General features: G+C 44.9%; 1 protein-coding gene across 7 annotated transcripts in view; it reads left to right on the plus strand.

Annotated features, from left to right (window-relative positions):
- IQCA1 (IQ motif containing with AAA domain 1) overlaps positions 1 to 16880 on the plus strand; it is a 178390-nt gene extending 161510 nt beyond the window's left edge. For all 7 annotated transcript variants that reach the window (XM_032753611.2, XM_032753627.2, XM_032753624.2 and 4 more), the window contains 3 exons: positions 2700 to 2877; positions 9465 to 9703; positions 16248 to 16880. In XM_032753611.2, the coding sequence (XP_032609502.1) occupies positions 2700 to 2877; positions 9465 to 9703; positions 16248 to 16376 (546 nt within the window). In that variant the 3' untranslated portion in view covers positions 16377 to 16880. The remainder of the gene's footprint in view (positions 1 to 2699; positions 2878 to 9464; positions 9704 to 16247) is intronic.
- Positions 16881 to 21118: the final 4238 nt, after the last annotated feature.

Here is a 21118-nt window from a genome sequence, read left to right on the forward strand (position 1 = left end):
GCCCAAAGTAATAGTTGTGAGGGGCTGGCAGGCCCCGTGGTAGGAGCGGCAGTTTGGGAGGTGGCCAGGTGATCGTGTGGTGGTTTGCTGGCATGAGGGATGAGTGCACAGGTCTCGTGCATAATGGACGGCTCTGCACTGGAATGGGGGTGGTCTGAGTGTAGGGAACTACCAATTGAATGACACACCCATTTCTGTCCCCTGTTCATGGGACTGCACCTCACCATCAGCAAGGATGTCACTCTGGACATTGCCCAGGATCAACGTTTGTTATCCAAATAGGCTGATTTATTTCAAATGTCCCTGCCATTTCAGGACACAAAGGTAGCAGTGTCATCTCCTGCCTCAGAAAGGGCAGGGATCACGCAGCCATCACCATGGCAACTGGTTGCTGAGGATGGGCCCAGACCATGCAGGTGTGTCTCTACCCCCATGGATTCTGTCTCCAGCCTCACCAGGATCCTCAGATCAGTCCTACTTCTGCTGTTCTTTGGGCAGCTCACATGTGCACCCCACATGCCCAGTCACTCCCACCACCTGCTTTGTTCCTTAAAGGCAAGTCTCTTCTCACCACCCCACTCACCCCTCAACCCACCACCATCAGCTTGCTGCCCCCACCACTCTATAGAAACTGTTCTCACAAAGTTCTTAGGGCCGGGCACAGTGGCTCACACTTGTAATCCCAGCACTTTGGGAGGCCGAGGCGGGCAGATCACTTAAGGTCAGAAGTTCAGGACTAGCATGGCCAACATGGCAAAACCTTGTCTCTACTAAAAATACAAAAATTAGCCGGGGACGGTAGTGCGCGCCTGTAATCTCAGCTAGTCAGGAGGCACAAGAATCACTTGAACCTAGGAGGTGGTGATTGCAATGAGCAGAGATTGTGCAACTGCACTCCAGCCTGGATGACACAATGAGACTCTGTCTCAAAAATAAAAGAAATTGTTCTCACGAAGTTCTTTGACACAAGAAGTGCAAGACTTTTCTGAAAACTACAAAAACATTGTCGAAAAATTTAAAGGAAGCCTAAATAAATGGAAAGACACTTGTATTCATTGGTTGAAAGACTTAATCTTGTTAAGATGGTAATAATTCCCAAATTGGCCTACATATTCAATGCAATTCCCATGAAATCTCAGCTGGTTTATTTGCAGAAATTGGTAACTGATCCTAAAATGCATCCAGAAATTCAAGAGATCCAGCCAAAATATTCTTCAAAAGAAAAATAAAGTTGGAGGACTCACATGCCCCAATTTCATTTTCTAACTTATCACAAAGCTACAACAATCAAGACAGTGTGGACTGGCCTAAGAAGAGACAGATCAATGGATCAGAATCAAGAGTCCAGTAATAAAGCCTTACATTACAGTTCATTTTGACAAAGGTGCAAAGACAATTCAATTCAGAAAGAATAATCTTTTCAACAAGTAGTGCTGGGACTATTGGATTGCTACCTGCAAAAGAAAGAGTTGGACCCTTACCTCATGCCATATACAAAAATCAACCCATAATGTATCAAAGACCTAAAAATAAGGGCTAAAACTAGAACACTCTTAAAAGAAAATATAGGCATAAATTTTGTGACCTTAGATTAGGCAGTTGTTCCTTAGATATGACACCAAAAGCACAGGCCACAAAAGGAAAATTGCACCTCATCAAAATTAAAAACTTTTTTGCTGCAAAGGACATCCTCAAGAAAGTGAAAAGACAACTCACAGAACAGGAGAAAATGTTTGCAAACCATATAATATCGAGGGACTTCTATCTATTAATAGAACCTACAAAGAACCCTTACAACTCAATAATAAAAAGACAAATAACCCAACTTTTAAAGTGGGCCAACAATCTAAATACACATTTTTCCAAATAAGATATACAAATGACCAATAAGCACATGAAAAGATGCAGGAACATCATTAGCCATCAGCCAAATGGGAGCAAAAATGGCCTCGACTGTGCTTGAGAAGTCTCTGCAGAGGCTCTCACCATTGCCCCTGGTGTGCTCCTCCTTCCCCAGCTTCCTCTTTGCTGTCTGCACTGGGGGCGAGGTTCATTTGCAGCCAGGCTGTTGCCCATGGCAACATGGTCAGATCTGACTCCCACGGGCTGGAAGTTGTCCACCCTGGGGTGCTGAACAGCCAGCCTGTCCTCACTCATTCCTCTCCCTCATTAGTGCTGAGATTATACTAAAATAATTCAGGTTCAAACTATTTCCCAACTGCTTCAGAGAGATAAGTTTCACAGCCTTATGTAACCAGGTATTTTTCAGACATGAGATGCAGGAGCTGGGCTCTTCATTGTTCCAGCAATTGGCAAAGGAAGTCTTGTGTCCAGCTTCCAAACAACTCAGGAAAATGGGAGCACTACAGCTCATTACAGGTCCCAGTGAGCTTCCTTCCATTTGTAAATCAGCCACCACTTCCCATTCCTAAGGCCAAGGTGCTTCCTTCCTTCCCACCCTCTAAATCTGGATACCAGAGGTTGAGGAAAGGAAACACTGACAATTAAAATCCACTGGGTCATACTGGGAAGCACATTCCAAGACCCATCCCAGGACAAACCTTAAGAAATTGTGTTTGTCAGAGCTTTGCAATCACTTTAACAAACAATGCTGCAACGCATTCTAAGTAAGTTTTCTTTCATTTTTTCATTCTTTTTTTCTATATGTGGACCAATTTTTTTTTCCCTCTCTCTCTCAGAATGAACCTAAACGCCTGAAAAAACACCTTCCCCAAATACTGAAACTCCTGAAACCAGATGACCGGATTCTGATTGTGGGGACCACACGGCGTCCCTTCGATGCTGAACTCCAATCTTTCTGCAAAGTTTACCAGAAAATTATTTTGGTGCCCAGACCAGACTATGCTTCCAGATACGGCAAGTACCCCCAGCCCCTTCCCATGCATGGTAGCTGAGGCTGGGCTGTCCACTGTGTGCTTGCCAGGAGTGTGGCCCTTGGACCCAGTGGGCACCAGATGAGTTGAGGGGAGCCTGCACCCAGTGGGGTGTGTGCACCTGCACCCAACACAGAGCATATGCTGCAGATATAAACCGCTAGGTCACATTCTGTTCTTAGCATATATCTCTCTACCCAAGACAAAAGGAAACTGGACGAGGATTATGATTTCTGGCCCTGACAGTGACAAAAGCCTTGTGGGTGCTGATTTTTCTTGGGACGGGTAGATGAAGATCACTCACCTTGCACCCATGGTGAAGATGTCTTCCTCATAGAGTGTAGTTTCTTTTCCCGGGTTGGGTTTGTTTTTTTTTGCTTCCAGTCTCAAGGTCCAGTTGCATAATGTTTTACTTAAAATGAACATTAAAATACAATGAGAGCTTACTTTTTCAATTCTTTCTCCTTAAATAGATTCAAAATCCACTTCTTTTGAAACATGTTTTTTAATGGGAATGACACAAAAAAAGAGCTCCTGGGAGGCAAAGCAGTGGAGCGGGGAGGAGCCTGGGTCGGGGCTCTCAGGACGCCTGGCTCAGAATCCTGGCTCTGCCCCTGCATAGCTGGGTGACCCTGACAAGTCAGTCACCTTCTGAGCCTCCATCTTCTCATCTGTGAAGTAGGAGAACGGTTCACACCACAGGGCTGCTGCGACACTCATGAGGTGTTAGCAGAGCACCTGGCCCCATGTGGCCAGATGTGACAGAAAGGGTGTTGGCGGCGGTGGTAGTGGAGGTGGAGGACGAGAAGAGGGTGGCGTGGGCTGGGCAGGAGGAGGGAAGGACGGGTGGCAAATGGCAAGAGAAGCTGGGGAGAGTGCTGGCGGCTGTTCTGCTATCTAGTGCTGCGTGAAAACCTCCCTGAAGGCTCAAACAGCACATTATTCCACCATGTGCTTCCAAGGGTTGTCTGGGCAGAGCTGGGGCATTCTCCTTAAGGTACCTCATGATGTGAGAGTCACATGAAAGCTGAGTCTCCTTCATCTAGAGACTGGACAGTGTGGATACCCAGGATCGCTCGCGCATGTGACTGGAGTTGCTGCTGGCCATCGTGGACGCTGAGCACGGCCTATGTCGACCGGACAGGCTGCACCTGGCCTCAGTGCAGCTTCTCACACCCAGCAGCTGGGTCCCACGAGGGGTTATCTCATGAGCACATGTTTCAAGAAGCTGGGGCAGTAGCTGAAAGGATTCTTGTGACCCAGCCTCACAAGCCACACAGAGGGACCATCACCACCCTCTGCTGGTCAAGAGGAAGGCACAGGGCCAGCCCAGATTCGAGGGCGGCCGAGGACACACGGGTGTGAATGCACAGGGGTGGCTCGTGGCGGGGCTGCCGTAACACTGCACTGGTGGGGAGCGGTGAGGACTTGGAGGTAAGATGGCGATGGTGCTGTCGGTGTTAGAGATGGTGAGGGGGTTGGCGGGAGGTGACAGCATGTGCTAATGGAGACAGAAGTGCTTGCTGGCAGTAGGGGTGGAGGCAGTGTGGCGTGATACTGAGGAGGGGGGAGATAGGGTGACTGTGTTGGTGGTGTGGGTGGCTCTGGGGAGGGTGTTGGGAATGGTGGCAAAGGTCACATTTGACACTGGAGATGATGGCGGTCAGTGGCAGGAGCAGCAGAGGTGCTGGTGCCAGTGATGGTGGCCGTGGTGGCAGTGGTGGTGGCCGTGGTGGCAGTGGTGGTGGTGGTCAGTATGAATGGTAGTAATACAGTGATTAGGTCACACTTGGTTTCTGTTCTTCCTTCTCCAATCACGTGAGCACCGCAAAGCAGAGGGCATATACGGTCCTCTCTGGCTGTTCGTAAGTTGCTGCTCAATTTTTTTGCTGGAAGAACAACCATCTACTCCCTGCATGCTATAAACAGCTAGCTTATTAGCCACTGTGTTTGCAACATGTGCTTATTTCTGTCTTGATACATTGTGATCCTGGCTTTCTAAGTCAATGTTATACACAAAATACAGGAAGACTTTAGGCCCAGCTATTTCTGCATCCATCTAGTGCCTTCTTCATATTTTAGGGCCTCAAAACGCCCCCCACGAACACTTCGCACGCAGCCAGCATCACAAGCAGCGAGGGAAGACAGGATGGAGGAGTCACAGAAGATCTTAAGGACTAGACCCAGAAGAGGCCAACATTTCCTCCAGCCAGGTCATGTTGGCCAGAATGAGAAACATGGACGAAGGGGGCAGGGCTGTCCAGCTGAGAAAGGAGACAGCACGAGACGGGCAGGCACACCACAGTCTCGCCGCAGCCCACACAGCCAATGCCAGGGGTTCCACGCCCCTGGCCTTAGCAGGACTACCCCTCTCTCCTCTCATACGCTCTTCTTTTTTTCTTCCTTTTTTTGTATTGTATCTATATTTTAAGCTATGTTAATGGAATAAAGTAGAGTATTATTAATTCAAAGGGGCTGGAGCATTATTCTGGACTCTGGACAGAATGGTTTCTACTGTTTGACAAAACTATAGGCCCTTTAAAAATGAAGCTATTGATGGATGGTCGGCAGTTTTGTTCTTTTGATAAAACACCACGCATCGCTTAGAATTCAGATCACACTGCAGATTCCTACCTGAATCTCCTCACAGCATCGTGATGGGAGAGGAAGGAGAGAAAGCGTCCCTCCACCTGTGGGCAAATGATAAAGCTGCACCAGACACTTCTCTGGGGCCCTGGGTTCTGTCCACTGAAGCACGTACTCCTCAATATTTCTGTCTTGGGGAGTGGTGTGTTCAGACCGCCATTCTGGCTGGCGTCATCGCCCCTCATCCAGCATTTCCTCCAGTGACCTTGAAGTTTTCATAGCCACAGTGGCTGGGACATCTGTCTTACAGAAAGACTGTTCTTGTCTTTGCAGTGATCAAAAGTGGTCTCTTCCAGTCCACAAAGCAAGGGCTGCCAATCCGAAACATAGACAGCGGCCTGGTCGTCTCTCCACCCGCAATGGAGCTCGAAGGTGTGCAGCAGTCCCCGCGGCCCCACTCCTCAAATTCCTCCAGGCCACGTGGGGGCAGAGAGTGCTGAGAAGTGAAGGGTGGATTTGTAGAGGAAACACAGCCCTCAGGTTCACCAAACATCATTCAATCTCTCCTTCTTTCCCCTAAACTAAGCTGTCTCTGCAAAGAAAATCCACCCCCCAGGCTGACGGATGCCCTGTCTGGTCCCCAGAAATCCCTTCGGGCTTCCTTTTCTCCACATTCCCAGTGCCCTCCTCCTCTTGCCTCTCTCCTTGGGGTCCATTTCATTAATAACCCAATTCATCACAGGCCTACCCAGACCCAGTGTCTGGTCGGATGGGTCCAGGGTCTGTCTTCAGACTTTTCTGCAATTCCAGGCTTCGGAGGGTCAGAAGCTCACCCACATCACATTATTCACCTCTCAGGCTTTTGGAAAACTCCAAATAAAAATGAATGTTCAGAGACTGCGTCATCTCGAGCACCAGCCAAGACAGAATCCACTGGGAATGTCGACAGCAGATGAAGGGGAGCCAAAGGCCAGATTCTCTTTCATCCAAAGAAGGGAAAGAGAATGTAGATTGGTCTGAAGATGTGAGGAGCCTTTTGCATCCAAAAGAGGAAAGTAAAATTCAGCACTTGGCCTGGAGAGCCCCTCTGCTGCCCTCAACACTCTGGGGCCCCTAGCCTCAGTCTTCACCAACACAGCCATCGCCACACCCCAAGACTGCAGTGCATCTGTGCTCCCCACTGCACTCCTGGGCCAGAGACTCCACAGCCTCTGGGGTTCCCATGTTCACTGCCGGCTCCAGTCTCCACCAAGCCCACCATGCTGTGCCTCCCTGCACACCTGACACCACCGTGGGCCCCAGAGCAGCTATTTAAGGGCCAAGAACCCATGAGTGGGTGGTTGTGTAAAAGCAATAGAAGCGATTCTTTGAAAGACCAACAGCTCGAGTTCATCAACTGCAGGAAGGAAGCCAAGCCTGGTTTTGCATCACTTTCTCTGGGTCTTCAGATGAGCGGGAAGGTAGGCAGGTCCCACCACAGCTGGGACTGCCTCACCGAGTTCTCTTGCTGCAACTCCAGTAAAAATGGTGATCTATGGAGGGTAACCAATGAGTCACGTATTCAGAGGAATCTTGACCGAAACTCTCCGTGAATACCAAATATCCTACACTTTAAATGGGCAGCAGCGGGTTTACATGTCCCTCTGGCCCCTGTTGGTCTCACTGCAGGTCTTCAAAGCCTTGATGCCTAATTGTCCACAGCTCGGAGGAACTGGCAGGCCCCACGGTACAGTTCACCCTTTCCCAGTACAGTAACTGTACTCTGTTACTAATGAATCTCTACTCATCAAGTGATTACTCCTGCAAGAAGGTTGGATGATTGGGGCAGAAAACTTCCAAGATTGTGACTGTTGAGGCTTCACAGAGAAGCCAGGGAGAGAGTTAGTTATTGGTTGCCAGGGAGTACATGGCCCTCACCCCTTCCCACTGATGGTTCCCTTTTGCACCACGGGCAGGAATTTTGCTCATGCGTGCCCAGAACTGAGTCTGCATGCGGGCAACCCAGCCTGGGAAGCTGACTTCAGCTTTTGGGGCCTTACCTGTGACTCTCTGATAAATCATGTTTCCTTCTCAGCTTCCAGAGTCACCACTCAGACCCGCTGCTACTTTGTTTAGATGTTATAAATTTGGACAGATGACACACCGGCTCTCAAGTGAAGATGTGGGCTAGTTGTTGTTGTTGTTGTTGATCATTTTTACCATGGGTTATGTTTTCTGATCTCTAACTCTGCAACAGTTATATTTAGATAAGGATAATCTTCACCGGCTGCCATCCATCGCTACACAAACAGGCTTTGAAACACTCTGTAGCTTATTTTGTGTTATCTTTTGTAATTGATGTTTTAATGAGGGTTAGGAAACTTCAGTGCAAGATGGAACGAAGAACAATCATTGTTATTGTAATAACAGTAACATAGCTACAGAAAGTCAAGTCCCCACCAAATGCCGGGCTGCTGCACTTCCAAGCGCTTTACGAACACTTTTGGGCTTATTTTTCACAGCAGCACTGAGAAGTCAATCCTTCTATGCCTGTTTTACGGATAAGACTAGTTTGGGGCTCAAGCTCAAAGAAACCCACCAAGGAAGGAGCAGAGTAGATCAGGGATTTAATGATACTTTAGGCCAATTTGGGATCCCTGTGGCTCTCCTTGGTTTCACTGCAGGTCTCTGAACCCTGGATGCCTGTGTATCCACAGCTCAGAGAAATCGGCAGGCCCTAAGGTACAGTTCACCCTTTCCCAGCAGCTCAGCTCACCCACAGGGCCAAGGACCCCCCAAAAGAGGACAGTGGGAGTGAACTGCTGGAATAGCTCATGGTCCAAAAGCCAGATTCTCCAGCATGGTTCATAGTTACATTATAGGCCATTTTATTCCTTTAGAGTAAGTAGATCTTTTCATTTGATCAGCCATTTTTGGATCAACATACTTGTATGATGTAGTCATTTAACAGACTCAGAATTAACCCCTTACCAGGCCTGACAATGCTCAGATCAGGTAGTCATGGTCATTTTTAAAAAATGGTTTCAAGTGTTCCTCAAGTAAAGTCAAAATGGTTTGGAAATACTTGACCAGATTATCCCAGTGCTGAGACTGACAGATGCTCTTGTAAACACCCTTCACCCTTCTCCACCATCTCAATATAATTAAATAAGTTACAGCAAGTCTCCTTTACTTCCCTTGTGCTTCCTTTACAGAATAGAGGTAATTCTCCAAATACAGAATGATTTTAAGGACTGTACAGGAGTTCATTCCATCTCTAAAGTTAAGCATCCAGAATTATTTCATAATTCATTTTCACAGCATCCCTGTGTTCAGATTGAAATATCTCATTTACTGCAGGTCCCACAAACCAGAGAACACCCAGGCACTCATCTGAAGGACTCTAGTCAACCAATGCGTGTTTACAGTTGCTGAGGGGGAAAGAATAAGGGTCAAATTGCTGTATTTAATAAAATGTGTAATACAGCGTCTTCCACTGGAAGGGAACTGACCTTGGCAGTAGCTGATGAAAATTGGAATCTGCATTCTGATTCCAGATGTAAAAATAATGTGAGAAATTAACTTTATATCTAAAAAAATAAGTTAAACTACTTATCCAAATTACTTGGGAAATACAATATTCTGATGAGAAGAGATGCCATTATACACCCTATGAAAATTTCCAGTGTTGAAAGATTGTCAACATCTTTACAGGTACCACCTTAAAACTATACTGACGGTGGTTTTGTGTTTCTCCTTGTTAATTTGCAGGGCACTTGTGGATCTATAGACCTCAGGGTCATTGATATGTATGGCTTATGGTTGAAAATTCTCTAGAGGAAAGCATTTAGTTACTTGGCTTCGGTTCATTTGAGTTACAAATAAGTTAGAGTAGACTTCTGTGTATTCCTTTCTTGATGAGATGCAACTTTCAACCGAGAGGGAAACTGGCACTGATTTCTCAGTGGTAACCCCTGTTCTCTGTGTCTTTTCTGGATACAACAGTTCTGTGGAAGCAAATCATTGAACGCAATGGAGGAGTCCTCACCAGTGCCTTGAATGTCAGCTGCCTGGCGAAGGTCACTGACGGCTTCACCCAAGGACATATAGTCGAAGTGGTTAAAGGCGTGCTCACAGATCAGAGAATCCGGCGGCAAATTCATAAACCTCTCACTGCAGTTGAGTTTATTATGGCGATAGCCAGCATGAATCCAGTGTACAAAGAGGAAGAAGAGAGCTTTAAGGTACATGGAACACCCTGATGACCAATTCTTAGCAGCAGACACTCCTCACACTACCTCCTCCCTCTGCAGTTCCATGGTTTTCATGAATTGGAACTCTGCCATATACAGTGAAATTTGGAAACCTGAAATTTTGGATGACAAAATCTTTGGGGTTTTGGCAGTAAAGCATGTGTCTTCCAAGTTTTAGGAAAACCATGGTGTGTGGCCTTATATATTAACAGCCCAATTGCAGAATTGAGTAGCAGCTTCAAAACCATTGGACTCACACAGACACATAAACTTATTTTGGTTTTTACTTCATATTTGGTATTATGGAATAAGTTTTGCATAGAGAAATCATTCCCCAAATAGTATATAGTTCAAGCCAATGCTGTTTGGGGCCCACAGTTGTCATGGAACACTTTGTTTTTCAGTTTCAGTTCATTTGCGATAGGAAGCCACAAGATAACTCATCAAAATTTAGTTTTCCAATGTTTGAATACATTCTGACCTACTCTCAGAACTTTTTGGATCTGAAGGAAACTTTGAGAATTATCTCTTCCAACACCCTCTCTTATAGGAGTGCCCAGGCCAGCAGGCACTCCTCAAACTCTGCCTGCTCTCCTTTAAGCAAAAATAAATACAGTGGTGTTGTCTTTCCAAAGGAAGTTTCCTTGACCAACTCCAAAGGTAAGAGATTATATGCATACGACTGAAGACCACCACGATATTGGCTGTGCAGTCACCAGAAGGGGCATTAAAATTCTCAGCCAAGCCGATCTCTGGGAGCCTGCTCAACATCAGGCAGATTTCCCTCTGCAACACGTCACTTTTCCATCAAATCTAAAACTATGATTCCTTCCTGGTTTGCCCTAATTCTTCAGTGAAGCATTAGAAAGGTGAACAATAGTCATAATAATGACTTCAGAAGTAATGGTCTCGCACAGGAGTTGGCAATCTTTTTCCATAAAGGTCCAGATAGTAAATATTTTAGGCTTTGAGAGCCATGCAGTCTCTATCACAGGTATTCAGTTGTGCATCATAGTACAAAAGCATCTATACACAATACAGAAATGAATGCGTATGGCTGGGTTCCAATAAAACTTTATTTGCTAAAACAGACAACAGGCCAAATTTGGCCCATCAGCCATATTTTGCTGACCCTGCTCTAGCAAGGCTGAAACAAAAATTTAACTCTAGCTGAGTGTTTACCAAGCATTTGAATTATTAGTAATATTCTCGTTAACTGTTTAAACCTGTTCATAATTGCTGATATTATCCTCTTCAAATGATACATCATATTCTTTTCTGAAATTCCCCATTTTTTTCTCCTTTCTAAAATATTAATTTTCCTCCTATTTTGAGGAGTTAGATGATAGGGTGTGGATCCTTTCTCGTGGCTGAGCCTTTAACTTTCCAAAGTAATCTCTAGAAGTTTTTCTATCTATAGGTGCTTGAGGTCTGATCATACTATTCAAGAAAAGGAATTACTACCTTTTTATGACCCGGGATGAGAATGCATATGCTTCACACATCCATTCTTGGTGTATTTGTTTGCTCTATTCATTTTCAAAAGAAACTGCATCACTTTCCCATCATTACCCTTTCCACCCAATCCCTTTGTGCTTCCATTACAGCACCAGTGCTTGGCCCTGTGACTGGCCCCAAGTAGATGTTTAATAAATCTGTTTAGGGACACATTCATTAAACACGTGGATAGATGGAATGACACCCTCACACTCTCCTGAATAATGTGATACCATTGCTATGGTTCCTTCTAATGAGGGAAACTCTGAGAAATTTCACCTAATTGTGCTCCCAACAACATTATCTCAGATGAAGACCTTGCAAATTCTCCAAACATGTTCTACCCTGCTCCACAGACACGATGGAGAGAATATGTATGATAACGATGATAGTAAGTCTAATAATGTTAGCTAATACTTATTGACTGCTTATTATGTGCCAGCCACTGTACTGACTCATTTAGACTCATAATCCCCTGTTTTGCACATGAGGAAACTGGGATATGGAGAGGCATGGTAGGCCGGATAATGGCCCCTCAAGGTCTACATCCTCATCCCTGGAACCTGAAAATAAGTGAGGTTACATGGCAGAGGGGGATTAAGGCTGCCGATGGAGTAAGCCTGCTAGTCAGCTGACCTGAAGACAGATTATCCCAAATTATCCCGGTGAGTCCAACGTAATCATGAAAAGCAGAAGAGGGAGTCGTAAGAGAGAAGCAGAGAGAGCAGTCTGAGAAGGGCACGTTGGTACTCCAGGGAGCCCAGCAATGCTATCCAAAGGTGGAGCAGGGGCCACAAGCCAGAAAAGCAGGTGATTTCTGAGAGCCGCAGAAGGCAAGGGAAAGATTCTCACCTGGAGCCTCCGGAGAGGGACACAGCACTGCAGACACCTTGATTGTCACCCAGTGAGGCCCGTTCCGGGTTTCTGACCTACAGCCCTGTGAAATCATAAATGTGTGGTTTAAAGCCGCCATGTTTCCGGAAATTTGCCGCAGCAGCAATAAAATAAACAATACAAGAGGCAAGTAACAACTAGAAAGTAGCAGAGCTGAAATTCATACCTTTCCCCAAAGCGAACTTCGTTAACTATATTCTATACAGGGTCTCGATAAATTAGGAGTTCATCGCGTTAAGTACATGGCGACCTCACCTTACATTAAAAACAGAGCCAAGGCTAAAAGAAGGAAGAGGGAATCCCCCAGTGCCACTAACAAAGAAGTACATCTCAAAGACAGGAACAACTATATGAGCTAATACATGGGTGGCCTAGGGGTGTATAAGATCCAAACAGAAAGGCAAGGGGAGGCCCATGAGAGACAGAATGCTGGCACTGCACAAAGTTGGGACACTTTATAGGTTGCCATGGGGAAGCATCAAGGAACTTGTGATCTTCCCAGGGATCTAGGTGGGGAATAAAAGTGGCCCATAAGAAATCAAAACCCAAGCCTACACCACGCACGTCAAATTTCCAAATCTGTACTACCTCCATGGTCCCAGAATCTCAAGTTGAAATATTAATATGATTTTTTTAAATGATATGGTATCATTAAAACCCCTGAAGTCACATCAAAAGCAAAATTAAAAACCACTCTGTATGGAAATTTAGCCAAGTCAGGGTACATAGGATTCCTACAGGAAATACCAGCCTTGCTAAAGATGAGTTCATAATAAAAAAATTATGAGTCACAAGCAAGAATCTACCCCAAGGAGAGTCAGCAAATGCAAATAACAGAATAGCACTACCAAGAACCTGAGATAAAAGGACATTCTGGAAGAGACTACAAAATAAGTATGTTTAAAGACCAGAAACATTAGGGAGGAAAAACAGGCAAATTCAAAAAAGAACCAAATAGAACTTTTGATAGTGAAAAAAATATATAGTCATTAAAATTAAAAACTCAGTGAATCGAGGCGGGCAGATCACCTGAGGTCGGAAGTTCGAGACCAGCCTGACCAACATGGAGAAACTCCATCTCTACTAAAAATACAAAATTAGCTGGACGTGGTGGCACATGCCTGTAATCCCAGCTACTCAGGAGGCTGAGGCAGGAGAATTGCTTGAACCCAGGAGGCAGAGGTTGCAGTGAACCAAGATCGTGCCACTGCACTCCAGCCTGGGCAACAAGAGCGAAACTCTATCTCAAAAAATAAATAAATAAATAACTCAGTGAATAAATTGTCTGTGGATTGGACAAAACTAAAGAGAAAACAAGAGAACTGAAAAAAGGAGCAAAGAAAATTGCCTAGAATGCAGCATAGAGAAAAATAAAGGATAGAAATCAAAGAGAGTTTAAGAGTTGGCTGAAACAGTGGCTCATGCCTGTAAGACCGGCACTTTGGGAGGCCAAGGCAGGCAGATCGCGTGAAGTCAGGAGTTCGAGACCAGCCTGACCAACATGGCAAAACCCTGTCTCTACTAAAAATACAAAAATTAGCCAGGTGTGGTAGTGCACGTGTGTAGTCCCAGGCTGAGGCAGGAGAATCCTTGAACCTGGGAGACAGAGGTCGCAGTGAGCCAAGATCATGCCACTGCACTCCAGCCTGGGTGACAGAACAAGACTCTGTCTCAAAAACAAAAACAAAAAGAACAGTTTGTGAAAGATAAAATGATAATACCTGCTTCTTTTATGACTGGATCTTTGATATCCCTAATATCACCAGGAAGCATTAAGGGAAGCATCAATCAAAAACATCATTATAAGACCTGGTTCTGTATTTGAGTTTAGAGGATCTTATAGAAGCAGCTGTAGAACGGCTATGGAGGAAAGAATAAGGAGAGAGAGACAGAGCCCAAAACAAAACTTCCCACTCATAATGAATCTTGGCCAGGCATGGTGGCTCACACCTGTAATCCCAACACTTTGGGAGCAAGGCAGGTGGATCACTTGAGGTCAGGAGTTCGAGACCAGCCTGAACAGTGTGGCAAAACCCCGCCTCTACTAAAAATACAAAAATTAGCCAGGTGTGGTGATGTGTGCCTGAGCAAGACTCCGTCTCAAAACACACACACACACACACACACACACACACAAACAAATCTGAAAATCAAAATTCCAAAACATTTTAGGAAATCTAGTGCTAAATACAATCTGATAAAATGTTTAAATTAATATAATTAAGATGTTCAAAAAATAACTGAGAGCATGACTTCCATTAGAAATGTACAGAACATTTTGGAAAAAAAATGAAATGAGAAGAGATAATTATAAAAAAATATTACAAAAAGAAAGCTTAGAGAGTCAGAAGCTGAGGTCTGAATTGCAAAGAAAAAGAAAGAAAGCTTAGAAATTAAAAATACGGTAATCAGTATAAAATGGCAAAGGAAATGAAAGAGGTATGAACTCTAAACTAAACATGGTCAAAGAGCAATCTGTGGACCAGAAGATGGTCCTGGGGAGTACCCCCCAATAGTCAGCACAAAAAAACAAGAAGGTAAAATCCATAAAAATATAAATAAAGATCCATCAAAGGTGGGTTGAAGACACTGACCTTCATTAATGGAAGTTCTAGAAGAAAAGAATACAATAAGTATCAGAGGAACAATTGTTTAAAGATATTATTACTGAGAATTTTCCTGAATTAAAGATGGATTAAAAATCAACTCCAAGTAAAATAATTTATTAACTAATAAACTCCTAGCAACCAGCAGAACAAATCAAATAAATCTATACCTAGATATATTGTTGGGAACTTAAGAACAAGATTAAAAGCCAGGCTTAAAAGCTACCAGATTACCTACAAAGAAACAATTGGGAAATCAGACATCTCTTTAACAACCATAGGTGCCAGAAGATAGTGAAATAATATCTACAAAGTACTAAGGAAAAACAACTGTCTGCCTAATATTTGTATCCAGCTGAACTGGCATACAAGAGACAGGAGAAAAGAGACATTTTACGACATGTGAAGCCGGGCGCCATGGCTCACGCCTGTAATCCCTACACTTGGGGAGGCCGAGGCGGGCAGATCACTTGAGGTCAGCAGTTCAGGACCAGCCTGGCCAACATGGTGAAACCCTGTTTCTACTAAAAATACAAAAATTAGCTGGGTGTGGTGGCGCACGCCTGTAATCCCAGCTACTCAGGAGGCTGAGGCAGGGGAATCACTTGAATCCAGGAGGTGGAGGTTGCAGTGAGCTGAGATTGCGCCACTGCACTCCAGCCTTGGCTACAGAGTGAGACTCAGTCTCAAAAAAAAAAAAAAAAAAGACATACAAAGACTGAGAGTTTCCCACTTACAGCACTTCAGAGAGCAATTCAGCAATATCAAGTAAAATTGAAGATGTTCAAACCCTACAACCCCAGGAATTCTATTTCTACATGTGTGCCCTAAAGAGGTTCTCTCATGTAGATACAAGGAGATGTGTAAAAATTGTGAACTTCAGCATTTTTCATAATAACCAAAAATTCAGATGTCATATATCCATTAATAGGAGAATTGACAAATAACATGTAATATAATCCTGCAATGAAATATTGCTACTATAAAGTTTATAAACCCAAATGTCTCTTAGGTTTCAAATAAAATGCAAAGGTTGAGAAAAATGCCATTGTGGGGCCAGTTACAATCACCAAGTTCTTGGTTAGTATTTGGGCTCCGTTATTTCTACCGTGGTTTCAACAGCAACTCCCCCAGAGTAGTTGAATGGCCGCCCACTGTTCATTGAACATGGCCACATGTGAACCATGAGCACCCTTCACATTACCAAGAAAACCCAACCCCCAGACACAGTAGGATGCCCGGAAAAACAGGCGACTTTGTTGGGAAGGATGGCTGGTTAGATTTAGCCTGAGATTCTCTGAAATTGTTAACTCCCTGAGTTAACAAATCATGCAGAAATACAGGTTGAAGTTTCAAATCATGCAGAAAAACAGTCTGGAAAACCCACTGAGAAAGAGCTTGTATTAAGCATACCTTAAATGCCCAAAGTACAATGGCTGCTTGCCCCTTCCTGTTTAGCAGGCTTTTCTTTATTTTTAAGAGTATTGCGGTGAATTGGTGTCATTCTGACCTTTTCCGAAACTTCTATTGTATTTCAGAACTGGTATGCCAAAACCCCTCTGGGTAAAAAACGTGCCTTGGCAATAACAGGAGGCAGCACAGAAAAGGCAAAGGACAAAGGGAAAAGGAAAGAAAAGAAAGAGAAAAAGGCAACAAAGAAAAAGTAATGCCTTTCTGAAGAACCATGCTTGAGTCTCTCTGGGATGGAGAGGACCCCAACTCACCAAAGAAAAGATTCACCATTGCCCGCCTGAAGAAGCCCACAGGGGAAGGAACTTAGCAGTGTGCAGGCGAGCTGATGCCACAAACCCGCTAACCACTGCGTATGCTGTTATGCCTTTCCCAGGCTGGACACCCAGCTGGGTGTTCGTCACAACTTTCCGCAGCTTTAATCCACACCAAGTTTGTATATAACTGAAATTCACTCTTGACGCCCTCCACAGTCTTTCCAAGTTGGACTCTTCCTCTCATCAGTACTAGTTGTCAAATTTAAAATGTAACAGTTAAGGAGTATTCTAGTTTGACAATTAGTAAGCAATGAGTATATCATCAGTACACTAGCTTTTTATTAATCCATGTACACTGTATAGTATCTTGCATCTATTTTAATAAATTAATTCTTTGCTCTAGTAATAGATTTTATATAATGAAATAAAGCTGTTGCCCTTGAACTGACTTGCTAATTTGGTTGCTGGAGCGAAAACAGGATCTTACAAATGAACTATTTCAACATCCTAATTTTGAAGCTGAGATAGCTGGAGTCCAGGCCCCACTGCTAATATTAGAGCCTGGACATCATCTGCCCCGCCTAGTCCTCACTGGAAGGACTGAAAAATTGTCAGGCCAATGACTGGATGAAAACCATGGCATAAAAATGGGGTAAATGCCGAGAAGGGAAAGCCAACATGAAGAAATAAAACAGGGTAAATAAGAAAAAGATTAAAGAGTAGGGAAAGCTGTAAAGAGAAATTTAAATTGTGTAAGGATGTGAAAGATTATTGGTTGAAGATCGCAAGTAACCCACTTCTAAATCGTGGTAAGAACACGATCAGAGGAAGCAGACTTCAACTGAGATGGGATGCATTTAACTTGAATTTTAAGAATACGCTGTCTGACAGTTTGGGGTTAGACCACAGAAATTCATAAAATCTCACACTGCATAGACCAGGTCAGGCATCCAAGTTTTACCAGGATTCCCAGTGGCTTGGATCATCAATGGCCAAGAAGGTTTGTGGTTTCCAGGTGTCTTCTGGCCACCAGCACACCCCCCAGCCTGTGTCTGTACACAGCAAACTGATACAAATTGGGACAGACAGAGACAGTCACAGGCCGATGTGCCCTGGACAGTTCTGCACTCCCCACGAAGTCATCCTCCTCCTGAGTGTCCCCTCGAACAAACTACTAGCTTCAGGGTGCCCCCCACAGACTTGCCTTCTCATTACCAAAGGTGCCCCAGTTTCCACAGACTCTCCTTACCCACTTCAGATTATGTCTAGCCAAAGCCCAGGGTGGCCTGAGAAACGGCAGACTCTCCCTCCCTAACATCCCAGAGCCCTTTGACATTCATGTCTCCAAGATGGTTCTGCCACGATCCTTTCACGTGTCATGGGACCCCACTTATGGCCCAAGAAGAGAACATCACGGCTCTGGGATTTGATGTCTGTTGCAAAGCAATGACATCTGCACTGCAAAGAAATGAAAAGTATGAGGGTAAAAGTAAACCGTTTTTTAAATACCATTTCACTTGGTCTTAGTTTCACGACAAGCACACTTTTTCAGAACTCATAAAAAGCTGTGCAGGTTTTTAATAAACAGTAATTAAGTGATGGAAACTTGATACTTATGCTTTAGAGCACCATCCAGTAGAACTTCCTGCAATGATGGAAAGTTCTAGATCTGTGATCTCCCAGTAGGAGTAGTCCATAGTCACACTAAGCCACCAGGCTACTAAACACTCAAAATGTGGCTGGTGCAACTGAAGAACTGAATATTTTATTGTATTCAATGTTCATTTCCATTTAAATAGCCACACATGGCTGGTGTGACTGATGTACTGGGCAGGACGGCGTTAGAGTAACCTAAGTTTAAAAACTGGTAAAGATAGCTAAAGATCCTTTCTACACACTCACTCCCTTTTTCCCAGCACACTAACATGGAGACATGATTGTCAGGGCCTCACTCGGCCTTTTCCCAAAGGATGGCTTCCTGCCCTGCCCAGTGCTGGGTTTGTGCTCTACTTCCACAGTGTAAGAATTGAAGAAAGAGAAAAGAGGCCGGGTGCGGTGGCTCACGCCTGTAATCCCAGCACTTTGGGAGGCCAAGGCGGGTGGATCACGAGGTCAGGAGACCAAGACCATCCTGGCTAACACAGTGAAACCCCGTATCTACTAAAAATACAAAAAAAAAAAGAAAAAAAAATTAGCCAGGCGTGGTGGCGGGCAGCTGTAGTCCTAGCTACTTGGGAGGCTGAGGCAGGAGAATGGTGTGAACTCGGGAGGCGGAGCTTGCAGTGAGCTGAGATCGCACCACTGCACTACAGCCTGGGCAACAGAGCGAGACTCTGTCTCAAAAAAAAAAAAAAAAAAAAGGAAAGAAACATGAAAAGCAGTTCAACAGTCAAAGACAGGTTGATTTTGGAGAATAAACCTGAGAGGAGCTTCTGGCTGAGTTAGGTCAGAGGCATTCTCTCTTACAGACCAAAAGTATTCAAAGGTTTAGGGCAGGAGAGCTTATCACAGGCTTGGAATGTTTCTGTGTCTTTTTGTCCCACTTATCTGGGAGGGAGAGTTGTGTGTCTGTTCCCATACATCTTCCTGCAGCTGCAGGCATACCCCAAGTCTGCTTTTAGCTTCCCTATCTTAGCGCACCTAAAGGGAAAGGAATGTACTTATTAGGGTCCATTGTTTTACTGGGGCCTGTTGTGAGAGTGTGAAGTTGGTGATTACCCAAGAGACTTTCCCGCCACCCTCTGTGCCCGAGATGTCTTATATGGGTTTTACTGTCTGCTCTTTCTGGCGGCTTGCAGTTGGAAGAGAAGTGATATCCTTGAAATGCATGAGGCTAGAAAGGGAGCTGGAACTGTCTGAGATGATGGTGCTCCTGCTCTGTCACACATGGGACCATGAGCTCTGTCTGAAAGCTTGGTAGTATCAGCCAGCCCCTCCTCTCAGCCAAAGATACACACACTTTTCCACTGCCCGTGGATCAGAGGGCCCTTTGTCTGTCACTGCAAAGTCCACCAGAGTCAACACTCCATAGCTCAGCACGTGCTGGTATTTACATCACAGCCTGCTGCTTTGTGTGTGAGTGGGTATGGAGAGAGGGTGTAGATACGCTTAGATACACTCACACACCTACTCATATTCTGCGTGTTTTACACAAATGGTAACATGCCATTAGAACATATATACTGTTCTACCTTCTTGCTCTTTTTGCTTAATTCTGTAACTTGAATATTGTTTCATATCAGCACATACAGACGGGCCTCATTTTATATTCTCTCCATTCTACCCCACTTTATAGATATACCATTATTTATTTAATCAGTCCACTCTGACAGATATTTAGATTATTTCCACCCTTTTGCTGTTCCATCCTTGCTGTAATAAGTGCCCTTTCATAGTTTTCGTGGGTGTATACCAAAAAAATAAAAATAAAAGTATGTGGGATTAACTCCTAGAATGGAAATTACTGGGTCAAATTACCTGTGAGTCTTTCATTTGGGTAGCTATTGACAGACTGTCCTCTAAAGAGGCACTGGTCACACCGACTGAGTAGGAGAAGGCATGGTACCTTGTCATCCACGGAGCAGGTCAGCAAACTGTGAGCCTATTGGCCATCCACGCGGAAAACCCAAAGTCCTCCTGGAAGGTTAGGCCGCCATGCCCTCGAACTCCCACTTTTATCTGATGGGGAGAGGAAGCACAGCAGCTCTGTGGGAGGAAATGGGAGGAAGGCGATGGTGGGGTGGACCAGCGGAGGGACGGGCGAAGGGACCGGCGGAGGGACGGGCGGAGGGACGGGCGGAGGGAGCGGTAGACTCCTCAGAGCTCTGCCAGGGCCTCAGCTGCCCTGGGCCATTATGTGACAATTAGCTCCTCTTGAGCACATTCTGAAGTGGAGGGGACAGTAATTAATACCATTAACCCTCATTAAGGGAGCATTCTGCGGGATGAAGTCTGATTAAAGTGCAATTTGAGCTCTTAGGTGGCTCTGCATCTAGGAATAAGTAGGTCCCAGGTCCAAAACCAATGTCAGGGCATTGCTGAAAAAGATGCTCCTGAGACTGAGACCGTCGGGGCTTCACCAAACACCTGTGTTCAGAGATAGCAAATGGAAAACGCCCTGGTGCTGAAGAATCTATGTTTGAGACTCTTTTTAAACACATAACCACTTTTAATATGAAGGCCGTAACTGTGGTAGGTGGTCACAGGGCTGTTTCACAGGACTGACGTGATTTTTCGCCACTAATGATACTGTGGGACCCAAGCCACCGGCATAAGTGGCTTGTCCTGTCCTTGAAAGTCTTAAGACTTTAATTGAAGAGAAGCACGCGATGATGCTAAACGAAGCCAAGGAGACAAAGACTGTGGGCTGTAAACCAAGCCGGCAGCCGCCCGAGCAACAGGATGTGGGAAACCAAAAGGACCTTGGTCCAAAATATGTGTGTGAAAGGACCTGAAACCTCCACCACTAGAATCATTCATTCGTCAGTGCAGGGTCCCCTAACAATTCTGCTGCATTCGAATTCACAGTTGCAGCATAGCAGTGGTTTTTTGGCTCATACTCCAATTCTTTCACCAAGCACTCTCTGTGTGCCGTGCACAGTGCCAGGGGCTGAGGATGCAGGGGTGAGCTGCTTTGCAGTCTAAGGGGGAAGGACACATTAAGAAAATGGTCATATAAATAA

The sequence above is a fragment of the Hylobates moloch genome, unplaced genomic scaffold (genome assembly GCF_009828535.3).
Source record: "Hylobates moloch isolate HMO894 unplaced genomic scaffold, HMol_V3 SCAFFOLD_1, whole genome shotgun sequence".
Taxonomy (NCBI): domain Eukaryota; kingdom Metazoa; phylum Chordata; class Mammalia; order Primates; family Hylobatidae; genus Hylobates; species Hylobates moloch.